The 14,382-nt window shown below is 37.5% G+C and overlaps 1 protein-coding gene and 1 non-coding gene across 3 annotated transcripts; both read left to right on the top strand.

Moving 5' to 3' along the window:
- Nucleotides 1-224: 224 nt before the first annotated feature.
- Nucleotides 225-14,328, top strand: LOC106177662 (uncharacterized). Of its 2 annotated transcripts, XM_087012520.1 has the most exons (15): nt 225-432; nt 581-767; nt 1,376-1,475; nt 1,598-1,738; nt 2,503-2,583; nt 3,142-3,256; nt 4,285-4,432; nt 4,724-4,858; nt 5,170-5,391; nt 6,027-6,097; nt 6,485-6,608; nt 7,105-7,233; nt 8,278-8,466; nt 8,924-8,952; nt 13,021-13,189. In XM_087012520.1, the coding sequence occupies exons 1-15, from the start codon at nt 328-330 to the stop codon at nt 13,033-13,035; spliced, it is 1,791 nt and encodes a 596-aa protein (XP_086868646.1). In that variant the 5' UTR covers nt 225-327; the 3' UTR covers nt 13,036-13,189. The 2 variants fall into 2 exon arrangements, with proteins under 2 accessions (XP_086868646.1, XP_086868645.1); XM_087012519.1 differs by lacking the exon at nt 8,924-8,952 and having other exon boundaries at nt 13,021-14,328.
- On the top strand, nt 1,098-1,178 carry Trnal-uag (transfer RNA leucine (anticodon UAG)). Its single transcript has one exon. It is a non-coding gene; the product is annotated as a tRNA-Leu (tRNA).
- Nucleotides 14,329-14,382: the final 54 nt, after the last annotated feature.

The raw sequence follows: 14,382 nt of genomic DNA, 5'->3' as shown, positions 1-14,382 counted from the left end.
TAGCGATCAGATATCCAAATCTTTATTTGCTTCTTTCTTTAAATGCTCCATTGTTTCGCTACATAGGCAAATTGACAGAATCAGATCTTTCACAGTTAGAACCGATTACACTTGTTGCCGTGCTCTTTATTACAAACATAAGATTGTTTTCAATTGAGCCTTATTTTTGAAAATATCAGTTACATGTACCTGTGGCTACATGCCTTACCCTCATTTTGCAGATCAGTCCTTCATACTGTGTGAAAGAGGCTTCATATACAGAGAGACCATCAGACCAAAAGAATGAATATGGAAATCTTGGAATAATTACGAAAAAAGCAAGTTACTATGACAACTGTCAGTCAGAGATGGGGCAGTCTTCAGGACGTGAGGGGCGTGTCTTACAGTATCCATCCGGCTCCATCCCGACGTAATTCCATACAGCAAAACAGGGTAAGTTTAGAGATATATAAATGAATAGATGATAACCGAAAGGTTATTAGTAATGAATTGGTAGGTAAATGGAATTAAAATACACAGTTCTGTCCCCTCTCTTAATAGCCAACTTCAGCAAGTTATAAACAAAGGCTATGTAATTCAGGTGGCACTTCCTCGTAGTCGACCCACTAGCGCTTTGAGTCGCTCCTTCACTGTACCAGCTGGCTTGGAATTTGTCCCGGCAGAGACGACGGACAAGCTGGATGAAAGGCGAGAAAAAAGACTAGCTCGTAGTCGGCCATGGAGCGAAATAGCGCAACTAGCCCCAAGAAACAGAAATGCAAAGATAGGTCAGTAACATGATATGAACTGGAATGAATCGAACATTATGTGGAAATAACGTAACAAATAACAAATACAGTAACAGATGGCATTTTTTGTTTTGCCACCAATGTAGAATAAATAATATCTCAGTGCTGCCTTCCCGTCTGATAACACGTGTGATGAAAATGTGATGTACTTCTCTTCAGATAATATATCAGATTAGAATTCCCCTTCATTCACAATCTCTAACATTTTTGATTCAATTATAAATATGATCATTAAGAACTTTTTTTCAAATATTCAAGCATTTTATTGTTGTGAATCCTTCATGGTCATCATTTTTGAGGGAAATAACAGGTAGCGTGGCCGAGTGGTCTAAGGCGCTGGTTTTAGGCACCAGTCTCAATGAGGCGTGGGTTCGAATCCCACCGCTGCCACCATTTTGATTCTTTAGTGTACAATCCGTGGCATAAATTGTGATTAACTGAGGCGCAGCCTAGCAGCTTGATAAACAGTGATTTAAATGATCTTCCTCTTCTTCTATTTCAAAACGAGCCATTTCCACCTGAGCGTATATCTCATCCAACTAGCTATACTTTCCCTATTTCCAAAAAGTTTTTTCTTTAAATTACAGATATATTCTACGAGTCTTGCCTCCCAAAGGGAAGATGGATCAACTTAAACCCAAAGCAGTATGTTTACAACCACAAACATGGACAGGTGTTTGAAGTACGGTGAGTGTCCAATGTTCATATACAGTGTAACATGTTTTTCTTCACATTCTCACCTTAATTTTTTTCTTTACTTTTTAAAATATTTATCTAAGCAACATTTTCTTTATTCTCAACCCTCTTAGGACTGTAACAACGCGTGGACAGGGTCGGCCGAAGACTGCCACGGTACCAGCGCCCAATACTTGGCTTTGGGAAAATGAGTTCCGTATTTGGCTGATGGAAAAAGTGCGGGAACGAGAGGAAGGGGAGGAAAGCACAGGGCTGTAAGGAATGTCACATCGGACATATTTTTATTTTCATTTTTACAAGTGGTTCAATGAATTTTGACTGCATGCTAAAGGCACGGAAGGAATATTCTTAAATGTCTTACCAAATTAATCGTTCATTTATGAATTCATTGTAATACTAAATGTATTCGTTTGACGTAATATTAGAATACAGGGTGTTGGGACAGGTGTGACAGGAATGGTAGTCCACTAGGAACCGTAGATTATGTCCGTTCCCCATTACCTTGTAAGGAAACGTTTGTTAAGTCTCTCTTCTGGTCCTCAAATCAAATTCGGTCCCTTGGTTCTAAACTGTTTACAAGAGGCTCTGCTCTGGTCCTACACCTGTAAATGTCCATCATGACGTGTACAAACGTGTTCCCCAAACGTGTCCTTAGCTGGCTCTCTTTTGGACCCCAAACTTTTTCTGCGGTATAGTCTTCATTTGCAAACCTGCCAGTATGACGTTCGGATAGAGGGGAGGGGGTTAATAACTTTCAGTTTAGCAACCCAGTTGATTTGAGGAGCAGAAGAGAGGCTTAACAGACGCTCGTCCCATATACTTACCTCAATAACCCTAACCTGTGTTTATCATACGGGATCATGGACTTTCATTTCTTGACTACTATTCTTGTTACAACGGCCTGCTCCTTTCATCTAGCTTTCCTGGTCAATACTTCATACTGTATGTTATCTAATAAATTCTACTCAAATATAAGAACATTCTAGGAATATTTTGTTTAACTAGATTATTTTTATAGGAAACTATCACGCTCCACAAAAGACCTGAAAGGGTTAATGAAGGATATTTCCAAAAAGGGGCCACACCAGGACCTTTTCGAGTACGTACATATGCGTTTTCAGGTTTGGGAAACTCTAAACTCTATATGGATAACCCCTTATTTTCAATGAGAGTTCAACTAGAGGTCAATATGGCAATATATATTTTAGATAGTCTCTCCAAACCTGTACGCAAGCTGACAAAACTTGAATAATTGATACATTTTCAATTGTACACACTTTTTAAAACTTTTCCATCAGTTTTAAAGTATTAATCTGCTATCTTCTTAGAGAGTAAGGAGACCCAAATGTTACAAACAGTTCATTTGTTTCACTTCAGTTAGTTCGGAATGTCTTCATGCAATGTTTATTTATATAAACAAATGCAGTTTACGATCCAACAAGCGTTCTATGTAAGCTGCAAACACTAATTGCTTCGTTTCGATTAATGCACTACGTAACCCTTCAATAGCAACACTTTGAGTATTCATAAAGACCATAGTCCTATAGTAATAATAACAATTATTGCGACTGTGTACATCAAGAATGGAGACGGATACCCACGCGTACAACGTTGATTTGAATGGTGTCTTGACGGTGTTATCCCTGCCGTATTTCAGGAGATTTAATTCGTACAGACTGGAGAAGGCACGGAAGAGGAGGGCTGCCATCATTATACAGAAATGGTACCGCGGATGGAAGGTTCGGAAGAAAATGAAGGATCTTAAAAAGAAGGTACTTTGAACAGCACCTAATATTGTACCGGTAGCATTCTTACATAGTTGTGGACTGTAGGAATCCCATATATTATTTGTTTTGCTTGCAAACCTTACTTAAGTCCTTGTAGCTGTGTAGCTTTTCACCCAGGTAACGATATTCTCTTTCTGGAGATTTGTTTTAAGTGGAAAAACTACAATCCGTCTTTTGATGTCGTCATATATTTCTAATATAAAGCAATGGAGTTGTGTAGTTACCATCAATTGCAGTGGTGAATTTAGAATTAAATGGAACACTGGGCTGAAAAAATCCACGAATTGGCGATACCCTTTGCCTGAAACAAGTATGTATGTTGTCTCGGAAAAAGAGATACTAATCTATGACAACATGTCGAAAAATACCCATTCTTTATAATGATCTATTGTCGAAACCAGCCAGCGATAGGCCAAAATAGCAAAAATGACCATATTATAAAAGTCTGTCCCTATCTAACAGACCCTAAAAATCATAAAAAAGGAAGAACATGATTGGAAACATGATCTCAATTCAAATGTCCCTTGACCCGGCCTTGTTCATTTCTGTATTTCATAGTATTGAAAATCTTTTATTCCCATTGATTTTGGCATCGCACTTGACATACGATCTTGTTTGTCAAATGATTGTGTTTATTTTGGAACAGCTTAGTGGACAGACTGATTGTTACAAGATTCACAAGTGCAATATACCCGTTAAGTCTCCAAAGAATTTACCTTTATCCTCATTTAGGAACTATGTCCATATAACCTTCATTTAACGTGTACTCTTCGCCATTTTACTGACTGTCCTTGGTCCTAGGTCTGTCAGTGACCAGCAGCAATTCTCGTGATGATATCTTAATATAATTTTTGTTAGTCTAGTAACAGAATAAAAAAAGATAATAATCATATTATATTTTCATTAGTCGTATATTGTGTACCGGTTTATATTATCTTACCTTTCCATATGTCAAACCTTTACTTTAAGGCCTGCCTTAGGTTTGAATGCATTACACACGTGTTATACTCCAGGCCCTTCATCAGTTCCACTCCTCCTGGCACACCTTCATTAAGGACTACAAGTCTCTGTTAACGCGGATACAGAAGCGTTTTGGGGAAGAGAAAATTCAGACGCCTTTCAGCTCTCAGAGAATGGAGGAATTTATGGAGAAAAAGAAGCGTGAGTGACACAACTTTTGATGATTTGTTTTGTCACTAAATTGCAATTATCGCCACTTTCACGCATTATATTATATTATATTATATTATATTATATTATATTATATTATATTATATTATATTACACCTCACATAGAATTATATGCCTCTGATTGGTCAGTTCCAATGCTGTACACTATATATTATACCTGTGTTTACCGTTAGGCTTTAACGCGTGTACCATTTCCTCTGGCGGCATCTCGTTCTTTGATGTTCATTCAGGACTGTGCTCTATTTGTTTGATGTTACCTAGGTTATGAAGACATCTTCTACAAGGTTGCAGATGGTTCTAAGCTGCCGCGTGAGAAGCTGATGGATTTCTTTAAAGCGTGTCATCTTTTCCCGACAGAAAACGATATAAAGAAAGCCTTCAATGCAGTTTTTAGAGGTACCGTTCGATGGGAAAGTGGTTCTTGAAAATCATTTGAATTTATAAAATTTGTTTAGATTATAAATTATATAATATGAAAGCTATGACATGATATGATATGAGAGTATACAGTTCACATTGTTTCTGAAGTTGGTTGGTGCAAGGCACGTCATACTTCTGTTTAGGCACGGAACCTTAATTGGGCATTTATGTCACAATAGATTTAATTACATTTTTTATTTAAACTACAAGTATCAATGATACAGTAATAAATAAATTCAAATAGTATTTTTAAAAAGTACTTGTATGACAATTTCGCCTTATTCCAGGTTGCGGTACTCAAGCAGAAATCGTTATAATGCTGGACTGCTCAGCTAGCGTAGGAGAGATCAACTTCAAGGCCCAGATGTCATTTGTGCGGGAGTTCGTCTCGCGTCTCGAGATAGGAGAGGACAGGATCCGGGTAGGGGTGATCCCATTCAGCGACGAGCCTTACCAAGTGATCCAGTTTGACGGCTATGAGACGAAAGAGGAACTGGTGGCGGATATTGGTAAGTATCAAAGCTCTGTTTTACACCGGGTTTTGATACCTGCTCTACGTTATGACCTCAAACCTGAGAGCTGCCTACGCACGAGCGTGAACAGTATTTTGATAGTTATTTCAATCTTTAAAACCATTACGTGGAGTTTCTACATAAGCGCTTTTATCTGAATAGAATCAGAATTTGAAGTTAAAATCTGTAATTAAAGCGAAATAAAAAATCTAAAATCAAAATAGAAGATGCGATATCAGGTTCCGCCTTTTCTCACGATTAAAAACGTAGACCGTAATTCGTAGATCACACATTCCGCGATCCTTTCATGTATTTTGTATTTTTATCGTACAATGGCCTGTTAAGAACATATCCAAGAGCATTCCCCAGGGCTTGACATTAAGGGTGGCCCACTGGCCCTGGGCCACTGAAAACCAACTTGGGGCCATTGAATCGTTGGGGTCACTGGCCCAAAGAGCAAGTAAAATGTCATGTGTCAAATCATCCTTGCAATATTTACCGATATTTCGGGCCAGTATCGAAAAAAGTTAGTGTCAAGCCCTGCCCCCCCCCCCCCCCCCCCCAAAAAAAAAGTTAAATTTTCTCTACCAAACAATCGGCTCCCTACTATTAGAACATTTCCATTTTTTCAGAGAGGATAAGATACAAGCGTGGTTTGACAAGAACGGATCGTGCAATTATTTCTATGAGAAATATGTGGGCGGTAGGTATAATGTATATATTTTCACTACCAAAAGAATGAAGCAGAAGTCAAGCCTCCATTAATCATAATGATTGAATAAGCAACTTCTGACATTTCTTTCTATTATGGTAGATAATAAGTGATTGTTCGAATATTCCATTTTATTTATGATAGACACGGTATTTGCAATATAATGTAGATTTTGTGAAAAAAAGGGGCATGCCTTGACACGACTACAAATTCTTGTTTTTCTTCAGTTCCTCTCAATTGTGTTCAGCTTTAAACATAATTGGAAAATATCGCTTCATAAATTAAAATAGCAATTAATAAATTATATGAAATTAAATGTCACTCAATTCATACGGGAAAGAGGTTAAAAGATGGTGATAATTACGTATTGGCTTTCAGAGGTCACGCCCCAATGTGCCGAAAATCGGCCTCATCGTCACAGACGGCCAGTCGTACTACACACATCTGACACAGAAAGAGGCACAGAAAGCAAAGATTGAAGAAACTATCATCTTTGCCATAGGTGCGTTTTATGAACCTATCCCATTTCAGGCTCTTTCAGTCGTGAAACGACAAAAAATAGCGCGTTTACGTTCATCGTCGATGGACTGCAGTAGTTCCATTTCAGAATACCTTATTTGACATTGACAATGAGTTATCAGAGCCATGGCCAAAACCTACTAGAAACTGTGTCTTTGTCTCTGACATATCCACCAATTTCATGGACACGTTTATCTGCTGAATGAAAACAATGAATATTGCAACCCTGGGCTAAAATATTGCAACCCTGGAATAAAATATTATAAATGTGTCATATTTGTTCATATGCATCCAGTTATAGTCAGACATGCTAAACATTCTAACTTCAGAGTTTTGTCTTATCTTTTCTATTATCAAACTTCGAGGGCGTGATACTGATAAAAGAAAACTTGAGGTCACAACACGTGCTTTGGGTGATTGGCGATAGCGTTGAATTTATAATTGAAAATCAAGATGCTGTGTTTTTATTCTAAAACTAGGTGTAGGCCACCGTGCTGACAAAAGGGAGCTAGAAGCCATAGCCTCCAGTCCTGAGCTCATCTACCACGTTTTTGACTATTTTGCGTTGGGGAGGATCATCAGCGAGATCATCATGAAGACATGTCTAGGTAAAGTCTGCGTGTATATTTTTCGGACTGATTTGATTTGCTTTATACTTAATGTTATACATATGGATTTAATTATTACAGTATACATTGACCATCAGCTTTATCAATATTTCATAACCTCATAGTTTGTAGCTGGTAGTATTAATATAGTGTACAAGTTTTTCAAATTTCTTATCAAGCACATCCTGTGTTATTTCTTACACGATCCCCGACCGCAAAAATTATTATTATTATTTATTGCGGTTCAAGTACATTTTTTACAATGACTATGACCTAACAGTATACATAATATAATCATATAACTAAAATTACAATAGTAAATTACAATATTGTTTATACAATAACTGTGATCAGATTTTACAATTGCAGTATACGCTCGTTACTTTGGTTGACTAGGTGGTGGTTGGTTGAGAATATTTTTTCTTACCTTATTACACATTGTGATATAGTGGGCCACATTCTTTATAACATGTAAATCGTTTGACTGCATTATGCATTTGAACTGACCCTCTGGGGTTTGTGTAGGATCTGGTTTTAGGATCTCCCTGTGTTTGGTGAGTAAGGGGCATTTTAAAAGAAAGTGTATTTCGTTTTCCACTTCATCTGAGCATAACTTGCAGATCCTTTCTTCAGGGGGTATTGATTTTGGTTTTCGGTATCTGCCTCTTTGGATTTCTAAGTCATGTGCCCCTGTTCTAAATTTTGCCAAATTTTGCATTTCATGTTTTGGTATAGGTGCTGTTGTGTACGCTTCCCTTTCATAATTTGTTTTAAATAATCGATATGTACGTAGTATGCTGTTTTCTCGCTCTATTTCTTTGAGAAACAAAAGGGTATAATGACTTTCCAGTGCTTTTTTTACTTCTGCTTTCGAGGGGGTATTAGTCTGTGTTTTCATTAGATTTTGTGGAAATACTATGCTAAGGAGACCTCACAGATGTGTTACTACTTTCAGTTTTTAATTCACGTGTATTCTTCTGAGTTTTACATTCTGAATAATTTTACCTTTTAACAGCTTTTAAGCTTGCCATATTTGTACTCCAGATTCGTGCACACTCTGTCACTTTGCGGTAGCGGACGAGTGCCGGCCACGCCACAGAGGTCTGTATAAATCTGAGGCCATGGAGATACTGTGGATGATCTTCATACCACCAGAGACTGGACTGCCTAAGCTACGGAAAACAGCCACCATGAACCCCGTCATAGGGGACGAAGAGGCCGTGAAATTGCTCAGTGCGTTTATCCTTTTTTCTATGAATTAAAATACAGCATTAGTCTCTCTCTCTCTCTCTCTCTCTCTCTCTCTCTCTCTCTCTCACACACACACACACACACACACACACAACTGTTATGGTTGAAATTTAATACCAATTCAATACGAAAATTACGTAGGTTGGTGACTTCCAATTTTTTCCAATTTATATCAAACGTACTAAAATGACGCATCCTTTGTCTGTTTAATTTACCTTTATTTGCATATTTTAAACCCCTGTTCATTTGACAATGGCTTCAACATCGCTGTGTTATGTCGTGGTAATAACAGATTATCGGGCACACAAGTAGAAATTTTGGTTTCAAGTAGGTATGTGGCATACGGTAAGTGAAAGGATGTCAACAGGATGAGGCCTATTCTCTACAAATCATGGTAAAATCGCCACGGTGTAACTGGAAATCACGTTTTCTGTTTCAGCCGCACGATTAAGTGCAGTTGCTGTCGAGGTAAATGAATGTACTTCCCTACCTAGCTTGCATTCCATTGTAACCAATGCCATTTTACTAATCACAGTCTCCTGGTTTTTATAACATCAGTGTCAAACATATAGCAATAGTCGCAGTAGAAGTACAAACGTACGTAGTAGCTGTAGCAGCATATTTGCAACACGTATTCATTTTAGCACTTTTTTCATTAAATAATAACTTCTCCGTCTGTTTCTTATCAAGTCCATATAACAATCCCGTCATCACAACTACCGCTGCCTCAAATAACATGATCAACTCCTACCGCTCCCAGAATTGCCACAAGTTCCTATCACGTCTAGTTTGAGATTTTGTACAGTGAGTGCTCCTCTGGGTCGTATGTTGATATTTAGCTCTCTAGCCACACTCTAGATTACAAGATTTTAAAATGATTCAGGTATATGTAAAGTGTAATCGCATTTGTCAGTTTGACTTTCTCTCCTGAGATATTTGGCTTCTAAATTTTTATCCACCTTAAGTCGCGTTTCCAGTCGAGATGAGTAGACCTTACTTGGCACTACCAAGCTCAGCATTTGTATCTTGATTGTTTAGCCAATCTTTCATAAAACAGCAGTGTGTATGAGCGGAACTTGTACAACAAAGTGATTGGTTGTACTGCACACGACGTTTCGATCGTAAACAGGCACCTGGTACTGAGACAGGCCGAGCTAAACTGGCTGGAAACACGACTAAAATCATCACCAGTATTATATTGACTAGCTAACCCCAGTGTTTACAATTAATGGACCGTTTCTATAGAGTAGTGGTATCGATCGGGATATATTGGTTTTATAGAAATTCAACAGGTGTAATAAGGCACCTGAAACTTTGCCTACAAGTAAAACTGTAAGGTGTGTACCAAAGAGCACGGACTACTAGGTAAGTTTGCCTAAGAACAATGCGCTCCTGACTGTGTATATTCCCAAACGTAAAGAGCGCGATTCTTTAGCTCGATTATAAACATAAAAACCTATGTTTAACTTGTCTTCGATGTCTGGAGAGGTAAGAACTAACGCATTGCAAGGTGTCTTTCACAACAGAGCACCGATAGAAGGGTAAGGTTGTACTGACAAACTTTGAGACAGCGCTAGTATCATTGTACTCTGTAGGACGAAGTAGCTACGTCTTGGCGATAAATACTCCATTGAACTGGATTTTGTTCCGTTGCTTCTATCCTCACGTAAATTTTGACTTGCATTCAATCAAAGGAGTAGATTATTCCTTGATTTAATACACCGGATCTGACTTTTTTTTATCACATGTATTATTGTACGAATACGAGAAGAAATTTAGATAATCCAAACGAGCTTTCACTTCTGTTATCAAAATACAAGAACGCGTCTTTTTTTTTTTTTAATTACCTTAGTCATTAATTTATTTTTTAAAGAGAAAGTAGATTTGCCGTATCGTGAAGGAACCGTTCACATCGAGACTATATGGCTTAAGGTAGCTTTAAGGATTTTGAATTCAAGTATAATTTGGTTACCAATATGAAAAATAAGCTCTTCAAAACTTTAAAAATTGTCGACGCTAAGGTGACGGGGCCCGTGGTCTATTGTTTTGCTTATTCGTGGGTTAAGAATTACAGCACCTTTTCTTATTGATCTGTTCCCCTCACTAACAGTATTGAACAGTGTATGGCAAAGGTCAAACTCATCAAAGCAGTCGGATTGATTCCCATTTATCCAAATTTGTGCATTGAGTTTATGATTGTGAATAATTGATCAACAACTCACAACGCTGAGGATATCACCACAAACGTTTCATTTCCTTAGAAAATAGTCACATTGCATAATAGAATAGGCCTCGTTTGTTCGCATTGTCTTACCTTGCTTATTTGTTTTGTTTATGAAAATGCATGCCATATAATATGATCATTAATGATCTATGATAAATGTATTATCGTATAATACAAAAAGAAATAAGTAATAACGAATGAAAGAATACAAAAGTTGTACGCGTTTCATTTCACAATAAGAGACGCGCTCATTTTGTGTAATATACACACAAGTATATTACACAAAATGCGTAATACACTCACGAGTATTTTATATCCCTTAATATAATTACTGCTGCTTTAAACGCATATTGGGTGACGCTAGAGTATTAGTATAAAAAGAGTGATATTAATGGAACAGTTCAAAATCAATGTATGCGTCAATGAGAGAACTCAAACGTTCACTTTTTATGAAATGATCGCCGAACAAAAAAAAAAAAAAAAAAAAAACATGGCGGTTTATAGTATGGCAGATAATAATTCTCTGAGGCGAGTAATAGAAGTGTGCCTTAGTTAGTAATAATTTGCAATTTAAAAAGTGTGTTCTAATGCAATCATGATGTTTATTGGTTCTCAACTATTAATGAAAATGTATTCTCTCATCGTTATGGGTGCATAATCTTAGCTATAGCAAAAACATAAGAAATCTGTATTTCAGTGACAAGCTGCCCACCTGTAGGCCTACGACTCAAAGATCAGTATTCGATAGGATTTCAATTTAACGCAGTGGAACTCACGGTCGATAGAAAAATCTGTGCGTTTCACTTCATTAACTTCCAGTTTAAAATCCACGTTAATCTCAGACCACGTATTAAGCCATATCGATCAGAACCGGTCGTGTTTCACGTGCTGATCACATGAAATATGAGGGAATATTGGACGTCAGTACATTGATCTGAAACCATATGCCTCACTGGTTTTCCAAAATTAACGATTTTCAGATAATATATATATATATATATATATATATATATATATATATATATATATATATTATCTGAAAATCGTTAATATGCTATATTACCAAGGTAAAAAATGGCTAATAGTAAGCGAAAAGGCACAATGCATCAAAACATTTAATTTCCTTAATTTTCCTTGCGGTTTAGATACGTATCAGAGAATATCCTGCTTTATGTCATTGATCAGCTTTATAATTTCAATAAGAATGTGGACTTTATTTTAACGCTGACTTTAGAAAATGTAAAAGATCTATGTTATGTTAAAAGAAATGTAGAAGTTATTTTGCTTCAAGCTTGTTCAGGCTAATTACAAACAACTTCTGCATTTGTAGTGAAATTATATAGGATAGCAAACCTTTCCTGAAGCTAATGACAAACAAACTTTACATTTCTACATGTATATCCTTTTAACCCATTCAGAACAGTGTATTCGAACGTGTTTTGCATTAATTATCAGGCCCGTAGCCAGGGGGGGGGGGGGTTCGGGGGGTTCGAAAGAACCGCCCCTTTTGCTGGGAAAAGGTCCACTCTGGGTAAAATTTGATCTAGGTACATGAAGTTTTTATGGGAAAAGGTCCACTTTTTCAGAAAAAGAACCCCCCTTTTGAAATTGCTGGCTACGGGCCTGATTATAAATCGTTAGAATCGAACGAAAGTCAGCTTCATTCCTCGTTATTATAAACTTCCATGCATGATCCTGTCATTTTTCTTTTCCTCGATTTGATCATGTCATAATGATTTAGCCACGCCGTGCTGAATGCCATCATGATATACAGTTATCTACATGTAATATTTACTGAAATGTTATAGTCAGCTGGCGCGTTTATATCCGCGTGGGTACGCCTGTCGATCTTTTCATCGATCTTTTGTATGCTTTGCTAGTACACATAACAAACTGTGTTGGTTTCCGGCTTATTTAGGCTTATGTGAAGTCAAAGAAAAATTGCCTTTGATAAATAGTATGTTTGATAAAATGCATTTGTAGCTGCATTTTCTATAAGATGTAATAAGTTTTCTTCTTTTTGGCATTTCTTTGATGTAAACATGGTATTGAAAAGGTTCATATAACAACACCAAGATAGAAAATCGTGCGATGTCTCAGATGTTAATTACATTTATAAAATTCATAACGATAATAAATAGTTATTCAATACTGGTATATCATTGTCACAATGGCGATCTCTCTACCTGCCAGTCAATACGTAGGGAGTTTTTTTTTTTTTTTTTTCGTTATCGGGTCAAAAGAAGCCTATAACGTTTTTAATATTTATTTATTTATTTATTTATTTATTTATATATTTATTTATTTTGCAGCTAACACAGAAGTAGATAACATAGACTTTCGGAACGCGCTGAAGTCTGTAGTAAAGAACAAAATCCAGCGCGAGGGAGCAGTGTCTCTCCCGTTGCTTGGGAACAACAGCAGCACCATCAAACGGGAGTACACAAAACTAGACGACGCTGTTCAGCACATCGGTGAACTACTGAAAGATAAACAAGAAGACAAAGTCGTCGACCTTGTATTCGGAAAAGACACAGAAATAACGGAGAAAATGACGACACAGATCAGAAAAAGTAATGGAGTAGCTGAAGATGTGGAGAAACTACGCAAGTCTCTCGAGGAAACGCCCGCCATTTCATCAGATCTAGAACATGCAGACGATCAAACTAAAAACGAGGCTGCACATGCTACAGATCATTCCGACTCGGGGACGGAACTGCTCGAAGTGTACAAACGCGCTTTGAATGAATCGGGGGATCCGATAGGAACGCGTTCAGCGGAACCACGTGAAACGGATGCTCACTATGTTCTTGTCACGGAGCCGACCAGCCGCGCCAAAAGTGCTCTAAGGCGCGCCCCTGTAACAAGAGAACCGCCTGTCCGACCAGACAGCCCGAAGGATAATAAACCGAAGCCACCGGAAGAACCGAAAAAAGACGGTGTGAAAGCCGAGCAAACTCTGAGCTACAGACGGAGCCTCCTAGCCTCAGTACCAGACGATGACGATAAACCGAGACCACGTGACCCCATTGATAAGAACAAGTCACGTGGTCGCACGAAAATTGACTACAGTTATGATTACACGCTGTTCAAGTTGAAAGAGGCACAGAAAAGGGAGAAGGATAAACCAGGAAAGAAGGCAGACGACATTGAAATCCCAATAGAAGATTACTAATCCCCTTCTATGCCAAACACTTTGTCCGTTTTTAACTTTGTTGATACAAATACTGCAGTTTTGTTCGTTTCCAATGTGTCTTGAGGTAATTTTGATTAGTGATAAGTTTCTTACTTTCACATACTTTAACAGGAATTGGGTCCTACGAACGTACTACATAACTTATTCTTTTTCCGCATGTTCGTAGCCAAATATTCACATGTCGAAACAAAGAGGTCTCTATTTATGTTACCATTATTTGACTACAGTTTCAGCTGTTGTAACACTATTTCATTGGAATTGTAATCAAGAAATTTTAAATTTGGATTCGTTTTCTTAATTTGAATATAAAATGCATATTTCTTTAACCAACACGTACTTCTCCAATGCAAAAGGATAGCTTAAATGTGTGCTTACCGTGTTATTTGCTCAATAAATCTTTTTAAAGTTTACAATATAATTTTATAGTTTGCAACGTTTGCGTCAGCTCCGACTTGCACGAAGTAGCCTTGAGAAGGAA

The sequence above is a fragment of the Lingula anatina genome, chromosome 5 (assembly GCF_051362555.1).
Source record: "Lingula anatina isolate TDL-2025a chromosome 5, LinAna3.0, whole genome shotgun sequence".
NCBI lineage: Eukaryota > Metazoa > Brachiopoda > Lingulata > Lingulida > Lingulidae > Lingula > Lingula anatina.
The sequence above is the reverse complement of the archived record's forward strand: the minus strand, read 5'-3'. Positions and strand labels throughout refer to the sequence as shown.